The 18076-nt window shown below is 39.8% G+C and overlaps 2 protein-coding genes across 6 annotated transcripts in view; one reads left to right on the forward strand and one right to left on the reverse strand.

The window, feature by feature from the left end:
• Positions 1-5082, reverse strand: part of Cpsf5 (cleavage and polyadenylation specificity factor subunit 5) — an 18858-nt gene extending 13776 nt beyond the window's left edge. Inside the window, exons 1-3 of one of the 2 annotated variants that reach the window (XM_070097148.1) lie at positions 4926-5082; positions 2161-2361; positions 1538-1767 (exon numbers count right to left, since the gene is read on the reverse strand). In XM_070097148.1, the coding sequence (XP_069953249.1) occupies positions 1538-1767; positions 2161-2361; positions 4926-5044 (550 nt within the window). In that variant the 5' untranslated portion in view covers positions 5045-5082. Of the gene's footprint in view, positions 1-1537; positions 1768-2160; positions 2362-4737; positions 4863-4925 lie in introns of those variants that run through there. The other variant, XM_070097149.1, reaches the window with a different exon arrangement.
• Positions 5083-15120: 10038 nt separating this feature from the next.
• LOC128700737 (NADPH oxidase 4) overlaps positions 15121-18076 on the forward strand; it is an 80087-nt gene continuing 77131 nt past the window's right edge. For all 4 annotated transcript variants that reach the window (XM_070097138.1, XM_053794115.2, XM_053794117.2 and 1 more), the window contains exon 1: positions 15121-15255. The gene's annotated coding sequence lies outside the window, so the exon portion shown is untranslated. The remainder of the gene's footprint in view (positions 15256-18076) is intronic.

The following is an 18076-nucleotide window of genomic DNA, read 5'->3' on the forward strand; positions in this document are numbered from 1 at the left end:
GGACCCTATTTTGAAATTGACATTTTTTTTAATTTGCGTGAAATTAGCCAAATTGCCAATTACTGACCACCTTATTGGGTAGTTGAAGTTGGTAAATGGGTGGTTTCTTGTACTCGTAGCTATTTCTAAAGAAATAGCTACGAGTTCAGTCGACTGGAACAATGGAATTGGCTGAAAATAGGGCTCAGTCGGCAAAATCGCCGATGCGTATATATCTCCGAGATCGCTAACTTTGTGGGAGCGTAATTCCCTAAGTTTTCTATCAAATTTCATACTTTTGGTGTTATTACCATCTGGACCTGGACCTGGAGAGAGTTTCGGGGGTCAACGCCCCCGCGGCCCGGTCTGTGACCAGGCCTCCTGGTGGATCAGCGCCTGATCAACCAGGCTGTTGCTGCTGGCTGCACGCAAACCAACGTACGAGCCACAGCCCGGCTGATCAGGAACTGACTTTAGGTGCTTGTCCAGTGCCAGCTTGAAGACTGCCAGGGGTCTGTTGGTAATCCCCCTTATGTGTGCTGGGAGGCAGTTGAACAGTCTCGGGCCCCTGACACTTATTGCATGGTCTCTTAACGTGCTAGTGACACCCCTGCTTTTCATTGGGGGGATGGTGCATTGTCTGCCAAGTCTTTTGCTTTCGTAGTGAGTGATTTTCGTGTGCAAGTTCGGTACTAGTCCCTCTAGGATTTTCCAGGTGTATATAATCATGTATCTCTCCCTCCTGCGTTCCAGGGAATACAGGTTTAGAAACCTCAAGCGCTCCCAGTAATTGAGGTGTTTTATCTCCGTTATGCGCGCCGTGAAAGTTCTCTGTACATTTTCTAGGTCGGCAATTTCACCTGCCTTGAAAGGTGCAGCAATATTCCAGCCTAGATAGAACAAGTGACCTGAAGAGTGCCATCGGGAAAAGATTCTCTATCATTTCTTAAGAAAAATAATTTTTTTTCCCAAAAATTTTTCAACACCAGGAGACACTTCAGGATTTGAGGTTGCGACAGTCAAAGGGTTAAAAAACTCATCTGCCTAAACCTCAGGGACTGATTTAAGGAATGGCAACACGGGGACAAGTTTTCAAAGTATATGCTGCAGCTACATGAATTAGTATTAATAGTAATAGCAGCAGCAGCAGTTAATAAAATAATAAAAACAGACGGTCAGCCCCCACTAACCATTTGCCCATGGGCTCCACAAGACTAAATTCAGCCCTGCTACTTATTTTTTATATAAAGTTTTACTACAACTAAACAAATATCCAAATATATTTCTACCATTTTATCCAGCTTTTCAAATCTAAAGTTTTTTTTTTTTTTTTAGTTTTGGTTTAAAAAAGACTTATTCACTTTTGGTCACTGGGTTCAGATGAACACTATCAAATTATCAAAAATCTACCAACATATGCTGCAAAGAACTGGTATAGTTCAATTCTTGACAGTAACAATGAATGTACAAACTACAGTAATTGATCAATGCTACAAATCAAATCGTAGGCACCTGCCAAACATTACAGACAGCATGCAAATTTCTGTATTTATATTACCTTTTTCTCCAAGTTGTACGAGGAAGAGCTTTTTATGTTCCTTCGGTTTTGTAATGTGTGAAGGTATGTATGGATACTGTGGAGGTTCAAAGTTTGGTCTCCACCAGTTTCCAATGATGTCTTCAATGACCCACTCCTGTTTGACACCATCCTGCCTCCCTAGTGTCTCCGTTAATAGCCGCTTAAGACCTTCCACTTCATCCTCGTCTGTGTTGAGTTCTCCACCTGGTCTGTTGAGAAAATTTTAAGCAATAACTATTTCCTGTGTGTATAAGTAGCATGCTCTCATAGCAGGACTGCGGAGTCAAAAGCAATTCTTGGGTTACTGGAGTTAGAGTTGGTAAAATATAATTAAAGAAGTTAGATGTGCCATAAATAAAAGTCGGAGTCGAAGGTTTTATGTGCCTACTCCACAGCCCTGTCTCACAGAGAACTTAAACTAAACAAAAATACAGGTTAAACTATGTAGGCCATGCAAATTAATGAAAAGTCTAGTGACAAAATTGCAAAGAGCATTTGACCAAGAATAAAGAAAACTAGTACGGAATAACACTTGTAGAGATATACGAGTAGAGAAAACTCACTATTCATCAAATTAAACTTCTTTAACTATGAGGACTTACAGTTTAAAAAATGTGGTGCCTAGCTGGAGGAGAAGGACATGAGGGAGGCCATGCTCATGCACTAAGAGCACAGCTTCAACACTTCGTCGCATTCCAATCTTATCAAATTCATCTCGCATCCTTTGGAATCTTGCTGGAACACTAGGATCTTTCTCAAATAAAGGTTCTTTGGTTCCAAAGGTATAGTTTGTCAAAGGATACCTGCAAGAAATATCTACAATTATGGTGTTTATCATAATCCAAAAGTTACTCATAGTTGTTTACAAAAGTGGAGAGAGATAAGGATTTGAAAGAATATAAATTTTGCTGCATTTGCATTTTTTTCTGTCAGACAAACATTCAAGATGGCAGAGAAAACTTAAAATTTTTATTTACAATTGATATAGGTACTGCACATTTATCTTACCTGTGTTTAATAATGATCAAGCCATTATCCCTGTAATTTTTCCTTTCCAATTTTGGATGCCTGATCCAATACTGTGCAATAAGTATGACCCCCTTAAACCATTATTAAATATATGATACTGTACTAAATAAACATCAACTTGATTATTCCCCAAGGAGGGCAATAGCTATTTCTTGATTTCATGAATAGAAAATATGTATAATATTCATAATTAATATACCATATATAAAATAATTAAAGAGAAAGTTCAAAGAATAGAATAAACAGAATGGAGGTAGTAAGTGCTACAACACTGGAAATTAAAGGAAAAATAATGATAATAATGAAGGCAGGACACCATGAGCATAGCTGATTCCTTTGCTACAAATAGACAATAACAAAGTCTGAAATACCATTCACTACCATGTATCATCTTTGGCAGACTGCCACAAATGAGTATAACGTTTTTGACACCAACCCAGAACTCAGCTATTTTGGAGATACTGTACTGCTTTTAGTTTAGGTTCAAATACACAAACGAGCAGTTTGCTGAAAGGCCAATTGCATGGTAACTGGGTAGCAACCAGTTTATAGGTTAGGTTACATAATATAAAACAGTTAACCACAAATAAGCAAATTAAAAGGTAACAGTTGTAACACGTCTGGAAAAGCAGTTGCACATCTGTTTACATTTGGGCTGCCAGACAAATAGCCTCAGTCTTTAATGATTACCCTGGAAGATTTAACCATTTTTTCCATTATTTAACAATAATGTTTACTCTCCAGGACTGCAAACATAGCCGCTCATCCAGGTTAAAGTGCTGATAATAACATATGTACAAACATTTTATTTCCCCTCTTTACTTTAATCTTTGAAATAACCTACTTCCTAACAGTTTCCTATTGTACTCGAACAAATACTGCAGCTTTTTCTATTATCTCCCTCTAATACTGTACATCCTGTTCACAAAATTTCCAATATGGCTCCAAAATATGACATTCTTACACTAATTATCTTTATCACAAATAGTACAATCCAAATATCCCCACTATGAATCGAAGAGAGCATCCTCCCCAATTACAGTGCTACTTTACAAGTGATAATATAAACCCAATGTCATACAGTATTGTGCATGCCACTCATGCAAACATGAAAATAGTCACTCTGTTTTGCTCTTTAAGTACTGTTATGTAAAACCAACAAAATTTCTAAAAAAGTTTGAATTATTTTTGCTGTACTGTATTTAGGGGCTCTTGAGAGGCAACCGAGTACTTCAAGGAAGTGGAGTAAAGTCCAATTCCTTGAATCAAGAACCCCTGACCATGTTGCTACACTAGTTGGGAGAAAAACGAAACATATATAAATACAAAAAAAAAAAAACCAGATTTAAGCAAATTCCGAAAAACAAATCAAACAAAAAAAATTCCCTAGATCATGAGAGGTCAATAAGACCATGTGCAGTACACAGGTATCTTCATTTCTGAAAAGTTTCACCTATGCCTTAGGCAGGCGAAACGTGTCAAATCAAATCAAATCAAATCAAAGTTTATTCTCTATAAGGATTATAATGCGGGGTTTACAGATTTTGGTTATTGTGTGGTTTTACATGTAATAAAAATACTAATTACAGAGGGGGCCACTAGAACACCTAGCAAGGCTAGGCATTTCGGGCAAACTTAGATTAATTCTTAACCCTAAATTATTAAAAATTGTGGAGTAAGTTGACTAAATACTAAGTGACTAAATACTAGTTTGTGAGTTTAGCAATGTGAATGCTTTTGTTTTGGCACAATACATAGTTTCTATATTGGAGTATCACAGGCAAACTTGTGACTAGTTAGGAATCATTATTTTAATTTTAAGATATGTATTTCTGTGCTTATAGTCAAATGGGTGAGTGAGTGAGTAAGTGTGAACCACCAGGTGGTTTTTATGTAGTTAGTTGACGGGGTGTATCAGGGAGATAAGATGTTTTCTAACGGTAATTAAGGCACCCAAGTGCGCCACAGGTCTTATTCACCAATTTGTTGGTTTTGCAAGCAATTAATGATACAACAGGTCAGCTGCAACATTCACAATAAAATTACCAAAAGCTTTACATAACGTTATCAAACGAGCATATCCCAATAAGCTTCGCCACGGCTCCTACCAAATGACAAAAGCTTTGCATAATATATGTTATCAAACGCACATTTCCCAATAAGCTTCGTCGCGGCTCCTAACATGTATTAAGCTTGAAGCTTAAGTTAACAACAACGGTAAAACATAGTAATCTGCTGAAGGTAGAGCCACAAGCGGCGGTCATTTTGAAGATCACTACAAATTCGGTAAATCACAAACGCAAATCTATTTCTAAACAATTTCCCGTCCAAAACGTACAGGCTGATTGCTCTTTTAAGCGCCATTAAGGAAGTCCCGTTGTACTTAGCACCATAAGATGGTGGTGTGGAGTTTTTCGGCCATCCAGTGGCACCAGATCCCCGCTTCTGGGTCGCCATGTTGTAAACAGTGAAGCCGCTAAAACCATCCCTGATTGGCTGTTTCAGACGACAACAAATCTTCTAATTGGTCAATCTAGACAGTGGGTCATACACCTTTATAAACTTAAAGTAACTATACCTTTATTAGAATATTCCTGAAAAAAGTTACTTGAATAGCTTTACTGTGCATCCCACACACAACATACTCATAACTGCTCAAGGAAAATCCAAGTATTTTATCCCTACTGGCATATTACAAGACATTTTGGGGAAAAGAACCTTATTTTACCTATTCTAGGAAACTGGCAAACATCACAACATTGTAACGTGTAGTGACTTATTTCATGACATCGTGTTTAATTCAATAAAAAGTTTATTAATTCTATAACTTGTTTAGCAATCACAATTGTAGGAGTCCCATCCCTAGGTATACCAAGTGAACACAAGATATATACAGAGTACATGGTATATACACAAGAACCCCAGTGGAAACAAGTCACTGACATTTTTGGGTTATCATGGGTAATTTACACTGTATAATAATTGTACTTATGTGTACTTGTACCTAAATAAACTTACATTGAGCTAAGAGTAGATACACTAAGAAATGGGTACAAACACTGAGTGCAGGATATACACACTGAAGACAAAGTACATACATTAGTCACATGGCGAATATATTAGGATAGGGATAGGATTTCGTTCAGATTTTTAACCCCGGAGGGTTAGCCACCCAGGATAACCCAAGAAAGTCAGTGCGTCATCGAGGACTGTCTAACTTATTTCCATTGGGGTCCTTAATCTTGTCCCCCAGGATGCGACCCACACCAGTCGACTAACACCCAGGTACCTATTTGCTGCTAGGTGAACAGGACAACAGGTGTAAGGAAACGTGTCGAAATGTTTCCACCCACCGGGAATCGAACTCGGGCCCTCCGTGTGTGAAGCGGGAGCTTTAGCCACCAGGCCACCGGGCCTGGATATAGTACATGCACTAGGAATATAGTCTGGCATAGTAACATACATTATTATCACACAACAGATGGACATAAGGGTAATGGGTTCGACTCGCAACTGAAGGGACCCGGGTTCGATTTTGGGTTAGCCAAGATGTATTTGCAAGTCTTCTTACACCTGCCAATGTTCATGTAGCAGCAAATGGGTACCATATCTAGGAGTTAGTTGGCCCTAGTGGGTAACATGCTAGGGTAAGACCCAGGACTGTGGGTAGCATGCTAGGGTAGGACCCAGGACTGTGGGTAGCATGCTAGGGTAGGACCCAGCACTGTGGGTAGCATGCTAGGGTAGGACACAGCACTGTGGGCAGCATGCTAGGGTAGGACCCAGCACTGTGGGCACCGTGCTAGGGTAGGACCCAGCACTGTGGGTAACATGCTAGGGTAGGACCCAGAACTATGGAGTAGCATGTTAGGGTAGGACCCAGGACTGTGGGTAACATGCTAGGGTAGGACCTAGGACTGTGGGTAGCATGCTAGGGTAGGACTCAGCACTGTGGGTAGCATGCTAGTGTAGGACTCAGCACTGTGGGTAGCATGCTAGGGTAGGACTCAGCACTGTGGGTAGCATGCTAGGGTAGGACTCAGCACTGTGGGTAGCATGCTAGGGTAGGACCCAGCACTGTGGGTAGCATGCTAGGGTAGGACCCAGGGCTGTGGGTAGCATGCAAGGGTGCGACCCAGGACTGTGGGTAGCATACTAAGATAGGACCCAGGACTGTGGGTAGCATGCTAAGATAGGACCCAGGACTGTGGGTAGCATGCTAGGGTAGGACCCAGGACTGTGGGTAGCATGCTAGGGTAGCATGCAAAGGTAGGACCCAGGACTGTGGGCAGCATGCTAGGGTAGGACCCAGAACTGTGGGTAGCATGCTAGGGTAGGACCCAGGACTGTGGGTAGCATGCTAGGGTAGGACCCAGCACTGTGGGCAGCATGCTAGGGTAGGACCCAGCACTGGGTAGCATGCTAGGGTAGGACCCAGCACTGTGGGTAGCATGCTAGGGTAGGACCCAGCACTGGGTAGCATGCTAGGGTAGGACCCAGCACTGTGGGTAGCATGCTAGGGTAGGACCCAAAACTATGGGTAGCATGTTAGGGTAGGACCCAGGACTGTGGGTAGCATGCTAGGGTAGGACCCAGAACTATGGGGTAGCATGTTAAGGTATGATCCAGGACTGGGTAGCATGCTAGGGTAGGACCCAGCACTGTGGGTAGCATCCTAGGGAAGGACCCCAAGACAGTAGGTAGCATCCAAGAGTAGGACCCCCTTGGACTGCAGGTAGCATCCTATGGTTGGACCCTAACATTGTAGGTAGCATCCTAGGGTAGGACCCCATGACCCCCAGGACTATGGGTAGGACCACAGGACTATGAGTAGGACCCCAGACAGTGGGTAGCATCCTTAGGTAGGACCCCGAGACAGTGGGTAGCATCCTAGGGAAGGACCCCAAGAAATAAATGGTACTTCGCAGTTGGGTTATCATTCCTGTGATAAGCAACACTAAGGATATCAATCAGCATTCTGACCCTCTGGATCACCACAATCAAGCACTGCAACACTGATGTAATCATCAGTGAACTTCTTAGTAGTTCAATGAGTCTAAAACTTGACCTAAAAATTATAACACACATATCAATAAATTTCTCTGGGAGATCAATTTTTTTGTGTAAAGAGCACATAAGAAATGCGAGAATATATATTATATACACATATATAGAGTGAGGGATATAGGAGAGCTGCGAGTGACCTGTACATGGAATAATTTAATTTGTCATTATTATTTTTTTATTCCTTGGAAGTTCCACAGTTGTGGGGACGTATATGTACGTCAAAGTATAAGAGAGCCACATAAAGCTGGTTGATAATCCTTCTATAGCCTTGCTGTACACTCCAAGCAATCACAACATATATTTAATTTACATAAAGTTCATGTGCAGTATACATACATACATTGAAAACAGTATTTATACAACTAGCACAAGATATATACACTGAGCAGGGTATATACTAAGAACAAGGTATATACAATGAACAGGATAAATACACTGAGCTTAATATATACATTGTATATAGGGTATTAGCAATGAGCCCATGTTATATAAACTGAATACATGTATATACAATATGTGTGATATATATACATTGATCATATTGTATATACAATGAGCATATAATATATACATTAAGCATAAGGTATATACACTAAACACTACATACACTAGGCAAAGTGCTTTAAAAATTAATATATATCATATATTCACGGGAAAGTGCTAAACCCGCAGGGATGACACAGCACTTAGGGAATGTGAAGTTATCAGGTGTGATCTGAGGAAGAGTAGAGTACTCCAATTCCTCAGATCAAGAACTTTCCTCGTCTTTGTACAAATGGAACGTCTACTTTCCAACGAGTTATATAGGTTAATTTATAGCTATTATACATATACTATACATTTAAGTTAATTAATGTAAAAATATATATAAAATAGAGATAATTCACAAACAGAAACACATAGCTCGAAGGTAGTGTGCTCTATTTACAACAGAAGGGACCTGGGTTCGATTTTGGAAAAGTCAAAAGTATACGTAAGTCTCTTCATATTTGCTGCCAATGTTTTCATGTAGCAGTATATGAGTACTATATGTAGGAGTTAGTTGGATCTTGTGGACAGCATCATAGGGTAGGATCCGAGGACTGTAGATAACATCCTAGGGAAGGACCCCTAGACTGTGGACAGCATCACAGGGAAAGACCCCAAGACTATGGGTAGCATCCTAGTGTAGGACCATAAATAAGACTGGGTAGCATCCTAGGGTAGGACCATAAGACTGTGGGTGGCATCCTAGTGTAGGACCATAAAACTGTGGGTAGCATCCTAGGAAAGACCCCAAAACCATGTGTAGCATCCTAGAATAGAACCCTAAGAAATCAATGGTTCTTCACAGTTGGGATAAAACACTGATGTAGTATATACACTGGATCTCTTAGTAGTTCAATAAAGCTAAACAAAACTGGGCATTAATAAATTACAAAATAAAAGGACCCCAATGGAAATAAGTCACTCTGTCCGACTTTTTTTTTTTTTTTGATTGCCCTAGATTCTCTGCCCATAAGCTGCTTTGTATGGTAATCAATATAACTGTATTTGTGTATACTTGAATAAACTTAAATTAACTCAGAGAAAATGCAGAATGAATACTTCATTAAATCAGGTTTCTCTCCAAGATAAGTTTTTCCAAGCCTATGTGAAACACATGAGAAACTTAGAAATATATGTATGTAGAGTGATGACTCAAATGGGATACAAATGACCTAGCTAGCATGTGAAACAGGAGTAGATGATGAAAATTCCTTGGAAGCATGACAGTGGGGACGTATATATACGTCAGGTGTTTAACAGAGCTACATAAAGATGATTGGTATCACACTATAACCTCGCTACTCATTCAGAGCATCAGTACATATTATTTCACACAAAGTTCACATGCACTGAACATTTTGTACAGTAGAAATGGAAAGTACTTTAATTAAATGTTGAATATATTTTCTCCCAGTGATTGAATCATTTCATGTGTGGTAGATACAAAGTCCATATGTATAGTATTCCACATTACCCTGGTCAAAAAATTAATTCTTAATTACTTTAGATAGTTTGTCGAGCTCTAGAGCTCGACATTGTGAATATAATCATGAAGGAAATAATAATAATAATAATAATAATAATAATAATAATAATAATAATAATAATAATAATAATAATAATAAATAATAATAATAATAATAATAATAATAATAATAATAAATAAAATTAAGAGTAACAATAATGTGAGTGCTCGTTGCTTGGTTGGTAACCTCCTATGCTCACACACTGAGGGACCTAGGTTTGCTCCCTGGCATGGGTGAAAACGTTGGATATGTTTAATAACATCTGCTGTCCCTATTTACCTAGCAGTAAATAGGTGCCTGGGTGTTAGTTGACTTTTGTGGGTGGCATCCTGGGGGAAAAGATTCAATTCAATTCAAAGTTTATTCTCTATAAAGATTACAATGTTGAATTTACAGAATTTGGTTGTTGTGTGGTTTACATATAGTTAAATAATGATTACAGAGTGTACCACTAGAACGCCTAGCGTGGCTAGGCATTTCAGGCAGACTTAGTTTAATTCTTTATTTTAAAATATTACAAATTATGAGGTAAGTTGGTATTATGGCTAAGTGACTAAATACTAGTTTGTGAGTTTAGCAATGTGAATGCTTTTGTTTTGGCACAGTACATAGTTTCAGTATTGGAGTATCATATGATTCATTATTTTAAGATTGAGATTAATATTTCTGTTTATGGTCAAATGGGTGAGTGAGTGTAAGTGTGAACCACCAGGTGGTATTCGTGTAGTTAGTTGATGGGGTGTATCAGGGAGATAAGATGTTTTCTAATGGTAGTTTCGAAGGTGATGAATGTGTCTGCAGTTCTAGAGTTCTCAGGTAGGGTGTTCCAGATTTTAGGGCCTTTGACATACATTGAATTTTTGTAAAGGTTTAGTCGGACATGGGGAATGTCGTAGAGATGTTTGTGTCTGGTGTCTTGTGTCAAGGATATAATACAGACAGTCCTCGATGATGCACTGACTTTATTGGCTTATCCTGGATGGCTAACCCTCAGGGTTAAAAAAAATCCTGACAAAATTTTATCTGAATACAGAACACTGGATTATTATTATTATTATTATTATTATTATTATTATTATTATTATTATTATTATTATTATTATTATTAAGGGAGAGCTAAACCGGTAGGGATCATACACCACCTGGGAAATTTATCAGCATTGATCTAAGAAAGATGATAGCTCCATCTCTGATTCAAGTCTTTCATCAGCATCAAGGAAATCCCTCCCTCCCCATGGAGGGGTTGAGTCTTAGCTCCTGGTTCCACCCCTCAACTTGCTGCTTGCCAGACTCACTCTCTCCAAGGTTCGTACCTGCTCTTAAAACTATGTATTAAATCTGCCTCCACCAAGCGAAATTGCAAACCTGGAGAATATACAGAGAACTTTCACTGCATGTATAGGTACCATAGAGCACCTAAATTACTAAGAACCGCTGAACGTCCTTGACTTGTACTCCTTGGAATGCAGGCGAGAAAGATGCATGATAATATACACTTCGAAAATCCTAGAGGGACTAGTCCTAAATCTGCAGGGAAATCACTCTCTACGAAAGCAAAATACTCAGCAGGTGGTGCAACATCTTCCCAGTGAAAAGCAAGGGCGCCACGAGTACACTGAGAGACAACATAAGTGTCAGGGGTCAAAGACTGTTTGACTGCCTCCCAGCATACATAAAGGGTATTACAAATAGACCCCTGGCTGTCTTCAAGACCCCTGGCTGTCTTCAAGACCCCTGGCTGTCTTCAAGACCCCTGGCTGTCTTCAAGACCTCTGGCTGTCTTCAAGACCCCTGGCTGTCTTCAAGACCTCTGGCTGTCTTCAAGACCCCTGGCTGTCTTCAAGACCCCTGGCTGTCTTCAAGACCTCTGGCTGTCTTCAAGACCCCTGGCTGTCTTCAAGACCTCTGGCTGTCTTCAAGACCCCTGGCTGTCTTCAAGACCCCTGGCTGTCTTCAAGACCTCTGGCTGTCTTCAAGACCCCTGGCTGTCTTCAAGACCCCTGGCTGTCTTCAAGAGGGAGCTGGACACCTAAAGTCAGTACCCGACCAGCCGGGCTGTGGTTCGTATGTCGGTTTATGTGTGGTCAGCAGTAACAGCCTGGTTGATCAGGCCCTGATCCGCCACGAGGCCTGGTCAATGATGGGGGGCGTTGACCCCAGGAATATCCTCCAGGTAAACCACTTCTTATACAAATTTATTTTATACAGATAATGTAGTTTACATGTAATGAAATACTGTTAGGCGCAAAAGAAAGTCACTAGTATGTGGTGCACTTCTCGACCATCCTCAGACTGAAGAAATACTGCCTGACATCCCTGCGATTCATCTGTCTATCCAGATGTGCAACCTCTTTCCTGCCTCTCCAAGAGCCTATCCCTGTCTACTTTATCAATACCTCTGAGTATTTTGTGTGTGTACTCACCTATATGTGGTTGCAGGGTCGATTCACGGCCCCTGTGTGTACTCGAATATATGTGGTTGTAGGGGTCGATTCACAGATTCTGGGGCGTGTGTGTGTGTGTGTGTGTGTGTGTGTGTGGAGGGAGGCTGGGGCGCCGGACGGCCGCAGTCTGTCACTTCACAAGGAGGAACTCGACAGCATCACATAAACCAGCTACACTCCTCACCACTACAATATTCCCTTCATTATGCGTGTTTATTTAGGCCTTGTACATAATTTTAATCTTTACAATGGTTATATATAGTAAATAATATGGAAGTAATCCTAGGATAATCCAGTAAAATCAAACAATGTAACTTATAGAGCAAAGAATACATGGCCACACGTTACTGTTCTTCACTAGTACACATATAACTTCTGATTACTGGACCGAATTAAAGCCACGACCTTCCCCTCCCTCCTTGAAGAAAGTTATGGTGGACAAAATCTAGCAGTGTTTCAGGGTAAGCCAGAGAGGGACAAGTTATGCTCATATATTCAACAGTGTTTGAGGTGGGAGGATGGAATGGGGGAATGGTAGAATGGTTTCAAAATGACCCTTCCACTCTGGGCTTGTAGTTTATAAAAATTGTATGTAGTGATACCTGGGAGTGATTTGTAATTAATATTATATGTTTATCAGTGGATACCCTGATCGACAAAATTATTTACAAAGTTAGAACAAAAGCTAACTATAGTTCGCCCGAAATGCTCTGCATATAAAGGGGCTTTTGGTATGTACACCCAACTATTATATTCCTCTGTACAACCATGCAATTTGTCAAAATAAACATCCATCTTTATAATTGCCAACTCAGGCGGTAAACACATGAAAAAAGCGAGGTAATGAAATGTGTCAGTCTGAGGCGTGAGACTTCAGTAATGTGATGAGGCTATCGTCAAACATTCCACTATGAGTTCAGTATTTATGGCGTTTCTAAGTTTCCTCACAACAATACAAAAAATACCACCATCGCCAGCAACACAATAATAATGGAATTAAGGCCAGGTGTACCCAATACAAGTGGCCGGGACTTTCGTGCCGGCCTTGGGGATGTGAGGACGTCACTCTTGAATTTCACCTGGTTTGGGGTGTCCTAGGTAATTTACACTATGTATGATAATTGTATTTATGTATACCTGTGCCTAAATACAACTACTTCTTACCCTGGGGGGAGGGGTTGTCCTCATTATCTGCCCACGGGGCTATTGGTCGGGACGTCGGTCAGTTCCTAGGCCTACTGACAGTGTATTGTTGTTGACTCAGGTAGAGGATTGAGTGGGGTGTCTGGGTTTGTGTGGGTTTAGGCGAGGTGGTCCACCTGACCTAATTGGGAACGTCTTGTTCCGTATCTCATTCCGAAGAAAACTTTGTTTCCTTTATAATTCGCGACCATATGTGGACAAAATTTGTCCCGGAATATTGGCAAGTGTGATTGTAATAAGACGTAGGCTTTAGTGGCCCTTAACAACAACAACAACAACAACAACAACAACAACAACAACAACAACAACAACAACAACAACAACAACAACATGTGTCAACTAACTGTTGCCTATTATCACGATTTAGGTCATTTAATAAGTTCCCTCGTTAGAGAATTAGTAAAATGAGCGAGGTCACTATAACATGAGGTCATTATGTCATGAGTGATGTGATATCATGAGAGGTCATTATGCCATGAGTCATTATATCAAAAATAAGGTCAATGGCAAGGCTGGTAATGTCTCATTAATATTATGACTAAGCTCTTCTACCAAGTCGAGTGACATCATCACAAGACGGGAAACTGAAGATTGTTAACCTCGTTACTTTCTTTACAACTTTCTAATTTAGAAATGTATATTATGTAACATCTAATTCTAAATCAACCTCCTTTGAATTTTCTAATTAAGTAATGCAGTCTATGTCATCCTGGAGTGCTACAATATAGAGAAATTGTAAATAACTTAGTTATGACATACTACAAACAATTATGGTATACACAAACGAGGCTTCATAAGATTAATATGTGAATAATTGTGAATATTTGAATATTGTATTTTAGAAATTTATCTTATAGTTGAGTAAATTTATTTAGGCACAGGTGCACATAAGTACAATTATCATAGTATAAATTACCTAGGATAACCCCTCCCCCTCCAAAAAAAGGTCAAAGTTAATATAAAGGTAAATAATTTAATCCTTCTCGCCTTTCTCACAGAAGACAGTTTTTAGTGTCATATAATTTCAATAAAAATATATTTCTGTCATGATGTGCATGTTGACTGTCGTGGAATTATTGCAACAATGAATTTCCGTTCGACGTGTCTGGCGATGAGAAAAGTCGGTAATTTCAATTAAAAAAAAACGACATATACACAGATGCATATCTCTCAGTGTATAAACACTGAGAGTATATTGTAATCCCTAACAGATGTATTATAGTATTCTTCATGTTAGTGTAAAAGTAAATTGTAGGTTTTAATGAGCCGCATGTGGTGGACAAGGTTGAGAAGTGAGAGAGTAACTATGGCAGCCTAGCCTGGGCCACTAGTGTTATGTCAGGCATCTCGTAGTTTAGGAAATTCGTCCTCTGAACTGCTAATGTTGAGTGGTGAACTTTGTCTGGCCATTCATGCCTAATATCAACGCCTACACATTTTTCAGCTGCCCTCTACCTGTTTAGATTCTGTATGTTATTCATGTGATAGTGTATTATAGGTGTATTAATAATAACGGCGGTATATACAGAGAGGTTCGTTGAACACACCTGCAGTTGGTAGAGAACAGCTGTAGTGAGTTGTCAAGCGTTATTTATTGTACTCCAGTATAAGTCCCCTTCCTAGTCTCTTGCAATATATAAACTTCCAATTTAGTAAATAAGTTCATTTGCATGCAAGTGAACTCCCAGGCTATGCTCTCTGGACACTTGCGTATATTCCATGACCAAGTGAAAAGCATAACGGCAAAAAAAAGTATATATGAAAGTGAAAATGGCGGTGTGTGAGGGTGGGTTAGAGGGTGGGCGTAGGGGCAGCAGCGGGCAGCAGTGCCCACACACACTACCACACTCCCTCCACTAGCGGCTCTACCACCTCTTCGTCTACACTATATTCAACACAGGTCAGTGTTTCTCTCAACTAGCAGTCAATAGGTAGTTAGGAGTCAATCGGCTGGTGTGGGGTCGCATCATAGAGGATAAGGACCTGGAGGACTCCTAGTTGAAGCAAGCCACATTGTTTGGTTCTCTTGGATTTATGTAGGGTAATAACCCTCTGGCGGCTAATAATTCCAAGAAAGTCTTTCTTTCAACACATCAGATACTAGGGCATCATACAAGGTAATCCTATCAACGACTCGTACTATGTCTCCAGTGAGTTACACATCACTGGTCATGTACACCCAGAGGTGTAAATCTCCCTCCCTGTATGTAAACTGAAAGGTGTGTACATGTTTATACACTGTGTGTGTGTGTGTGTGTGTGTGTGTGTGTGTGTGTGTGTGTGTGTGTGTGTGTGTGTGTGTGTGTGTGTGTGTGTGTGTGTGTGTGTGCGCGCGCGCGTGTGTGCGCGCGCTCGCGCTCAGAACCCCTGAAAAAGAAGCTAAATTCTTATCGCTTTCGCGACTTCTCACATTATCAAGGAACTATATGGTTCCTTATAGTTCCTTGATAATATAAGAAGTCACGAAAGCGCTAGGAATTTCTCTATTTTTTCACAGTGGTTGTTTTGCATATTGTGATATCACCTGTTTGCTGTGATCTTATTGTGTGTGTATATATATATATATATATATATATATATATATATATATATATATATATATATATATATATATATATATATATATATATATATATACATGTAGAGAGAATGGAGCGAAACAGAGTGACTTCAAGAGTGTATCAGTCTGTAGTGGAGGGAAGGCGGGGTAGGGGTCGGCCTAGGAAAGGTTGGAGGGAGGGGGTAAAGGAGGTTTTGTGTGCGAGGGGCTTGGACTTCCAGCAGGCATGCGTGAGCGTGTTTGATAGGAGTGAATGGAGACAAATGGTTTTTAATACTTGACGTGCTGTTGGAGTGTGAACAAAGTAACATTTATGAAGAGGTTCAGGGAAACCGGCAGGCCGGACTTGAGTCCTGGAGATGGGAAGTACAGTGCCTGCACTCTGAAGGAGGGGTGTTAATGTTGCAGTTTAAAAACTGTATTGTAAAGCACCCTTCTGGCAAGACAGTGATGGAGTGAATCATGGTGAAAGTTTTTCTTTTTCGGGCCACCTTGCCTTGGTGGGAATCGGCCAGTGTGATATATATATATATATATATATATATATATATATATATATATATATATATATATATATATATATATAATTATATATAATTATATATTATAATACCGGTGAGAATATTTTAAGGGTCTGGAGCTGAGATTCGATCTCTGCCACAATAACTGGGCGAGTAGTAAGTGCAGACACACACATAACACAAGACAAAGTTAAGAAGAGACAAAGAGCAATAAAGATTAACATAGCAACCACCAGCCCCTGTCTCCTCTTTAAACAATAATTCATTACTTAAGTTACTTAATAAAACCATCATATACCTTATCACCCTGTCAAAAGCGTCCATTATAACCCTTTGCTTATGTGTAAACTGTATGTGCAAAAACTTTTTGCTTTAGTAGAGTGTGTATCAGCTTTACTGTACGAGACATTAGACACTTGACTAAGCCAGACTGGCTGGCATTTCCTGACCCTCGAGTTAATGCCAATTATTTTCCCTTCATTATGACTGGTGGTTGTGGACAGGCTAGGCTCCTACTAGCCAGCTCTGCCCAGATAATTACATCAAAATTAGTAACTTATTTATAGTAAATATGAGTAGTGATTAATTTGTTTGCTTATTATAGATCAAGTGTATTACTATTTAGCCGTAGTTTAAATGAAAGGTTCCTATTGTATCATTAACGTTTATGACATCTTGCCCACCCAATTATTTAAATTTTGATTTGTACTCGTAAGCTGTAACCAGATTTTTATATAATATACCTATCGAACCTATCAGTACCTTGTGATCTAAGCTCACCAGCTTAACCACCTCCATAACTATTAATTTATAGTACTGTATTAAGTAGTTTCAGTCTTAGTATAAGACTGTGCGAAATATTTCACATATGACTTTTCCTCAGAACTCTGTACCATTTGTACGCATTTTCAAGAGAAAATAATTATTATATTTATTACTCTGGGGTAGATGCAGCTTACTGTGGTGTAGCTTCCAAATTACTGGGGCAAAATTGAAAAATTGTAAATATTGATCAGCTGATGGTAAAACACCACGAGAGACGAATAACACATTAGGGCCTCCAGGTGTTCTATTAGCCTGCTGGAGAGCCAAACAAAGCTGTGAGCGAAACATAGAGTGATGTCATCACGCTTCTGGCAAGACAGTGATTGAATGAATGACGGTGAAAGTGTTTCCTCTACTTTCGGATCACAACGACGGTGGGAGACGACCGGTGTGTTAAAAAGAAATTACGGTGGTCACTTGCGGTCAAAAATATGGTGGAAAACTTAAGGAATTTTAGGAGTTAATCCCTTCATGACAAGACTTTTCTCTGAAAATTAAGAGCACTGTAAAGTGTCCTTAAAAACCTTGATGCCGGGGAAAGGACCGTGATTTAAAGAACTAGAGCTATCCTCCTTTACCTTGGATCGAACCTGATTATTTCCCAATCCCCAAGCGATGTGTGACTCCCTGTGGGCTTATAGAAAAGCGTAGAAGTGAAGAGGGCGTGATTAAAATGTTTACATAGAAGACATTAATAAATGAAGAGGAGATGAAGATAAAAAAGATTTATTTTGATTTTTAACCCAGAGGGTTAGCCACCCAGGATAACCCAATAAAGTCCGTGCGTCATCGGGGACTCTTATTTCCATTGTGGT

The sequence above is a fragment of the Cherax quadricarinatus genome, chromosome 56, assembly GCF_038502225.1.
Source record: "Cherax quadricarinatus isolate ZL_2023a chromosome 56, ASM3850222v1, whole genome shotgun sequence".
In the NCBI taxonomy this organism is placed as follows: Eukaryota; Metazoa; Arthropoda; class Malacostraca; order Decapoda; family Parastacidae; genus Cherax; species Cherax quadricarinatus.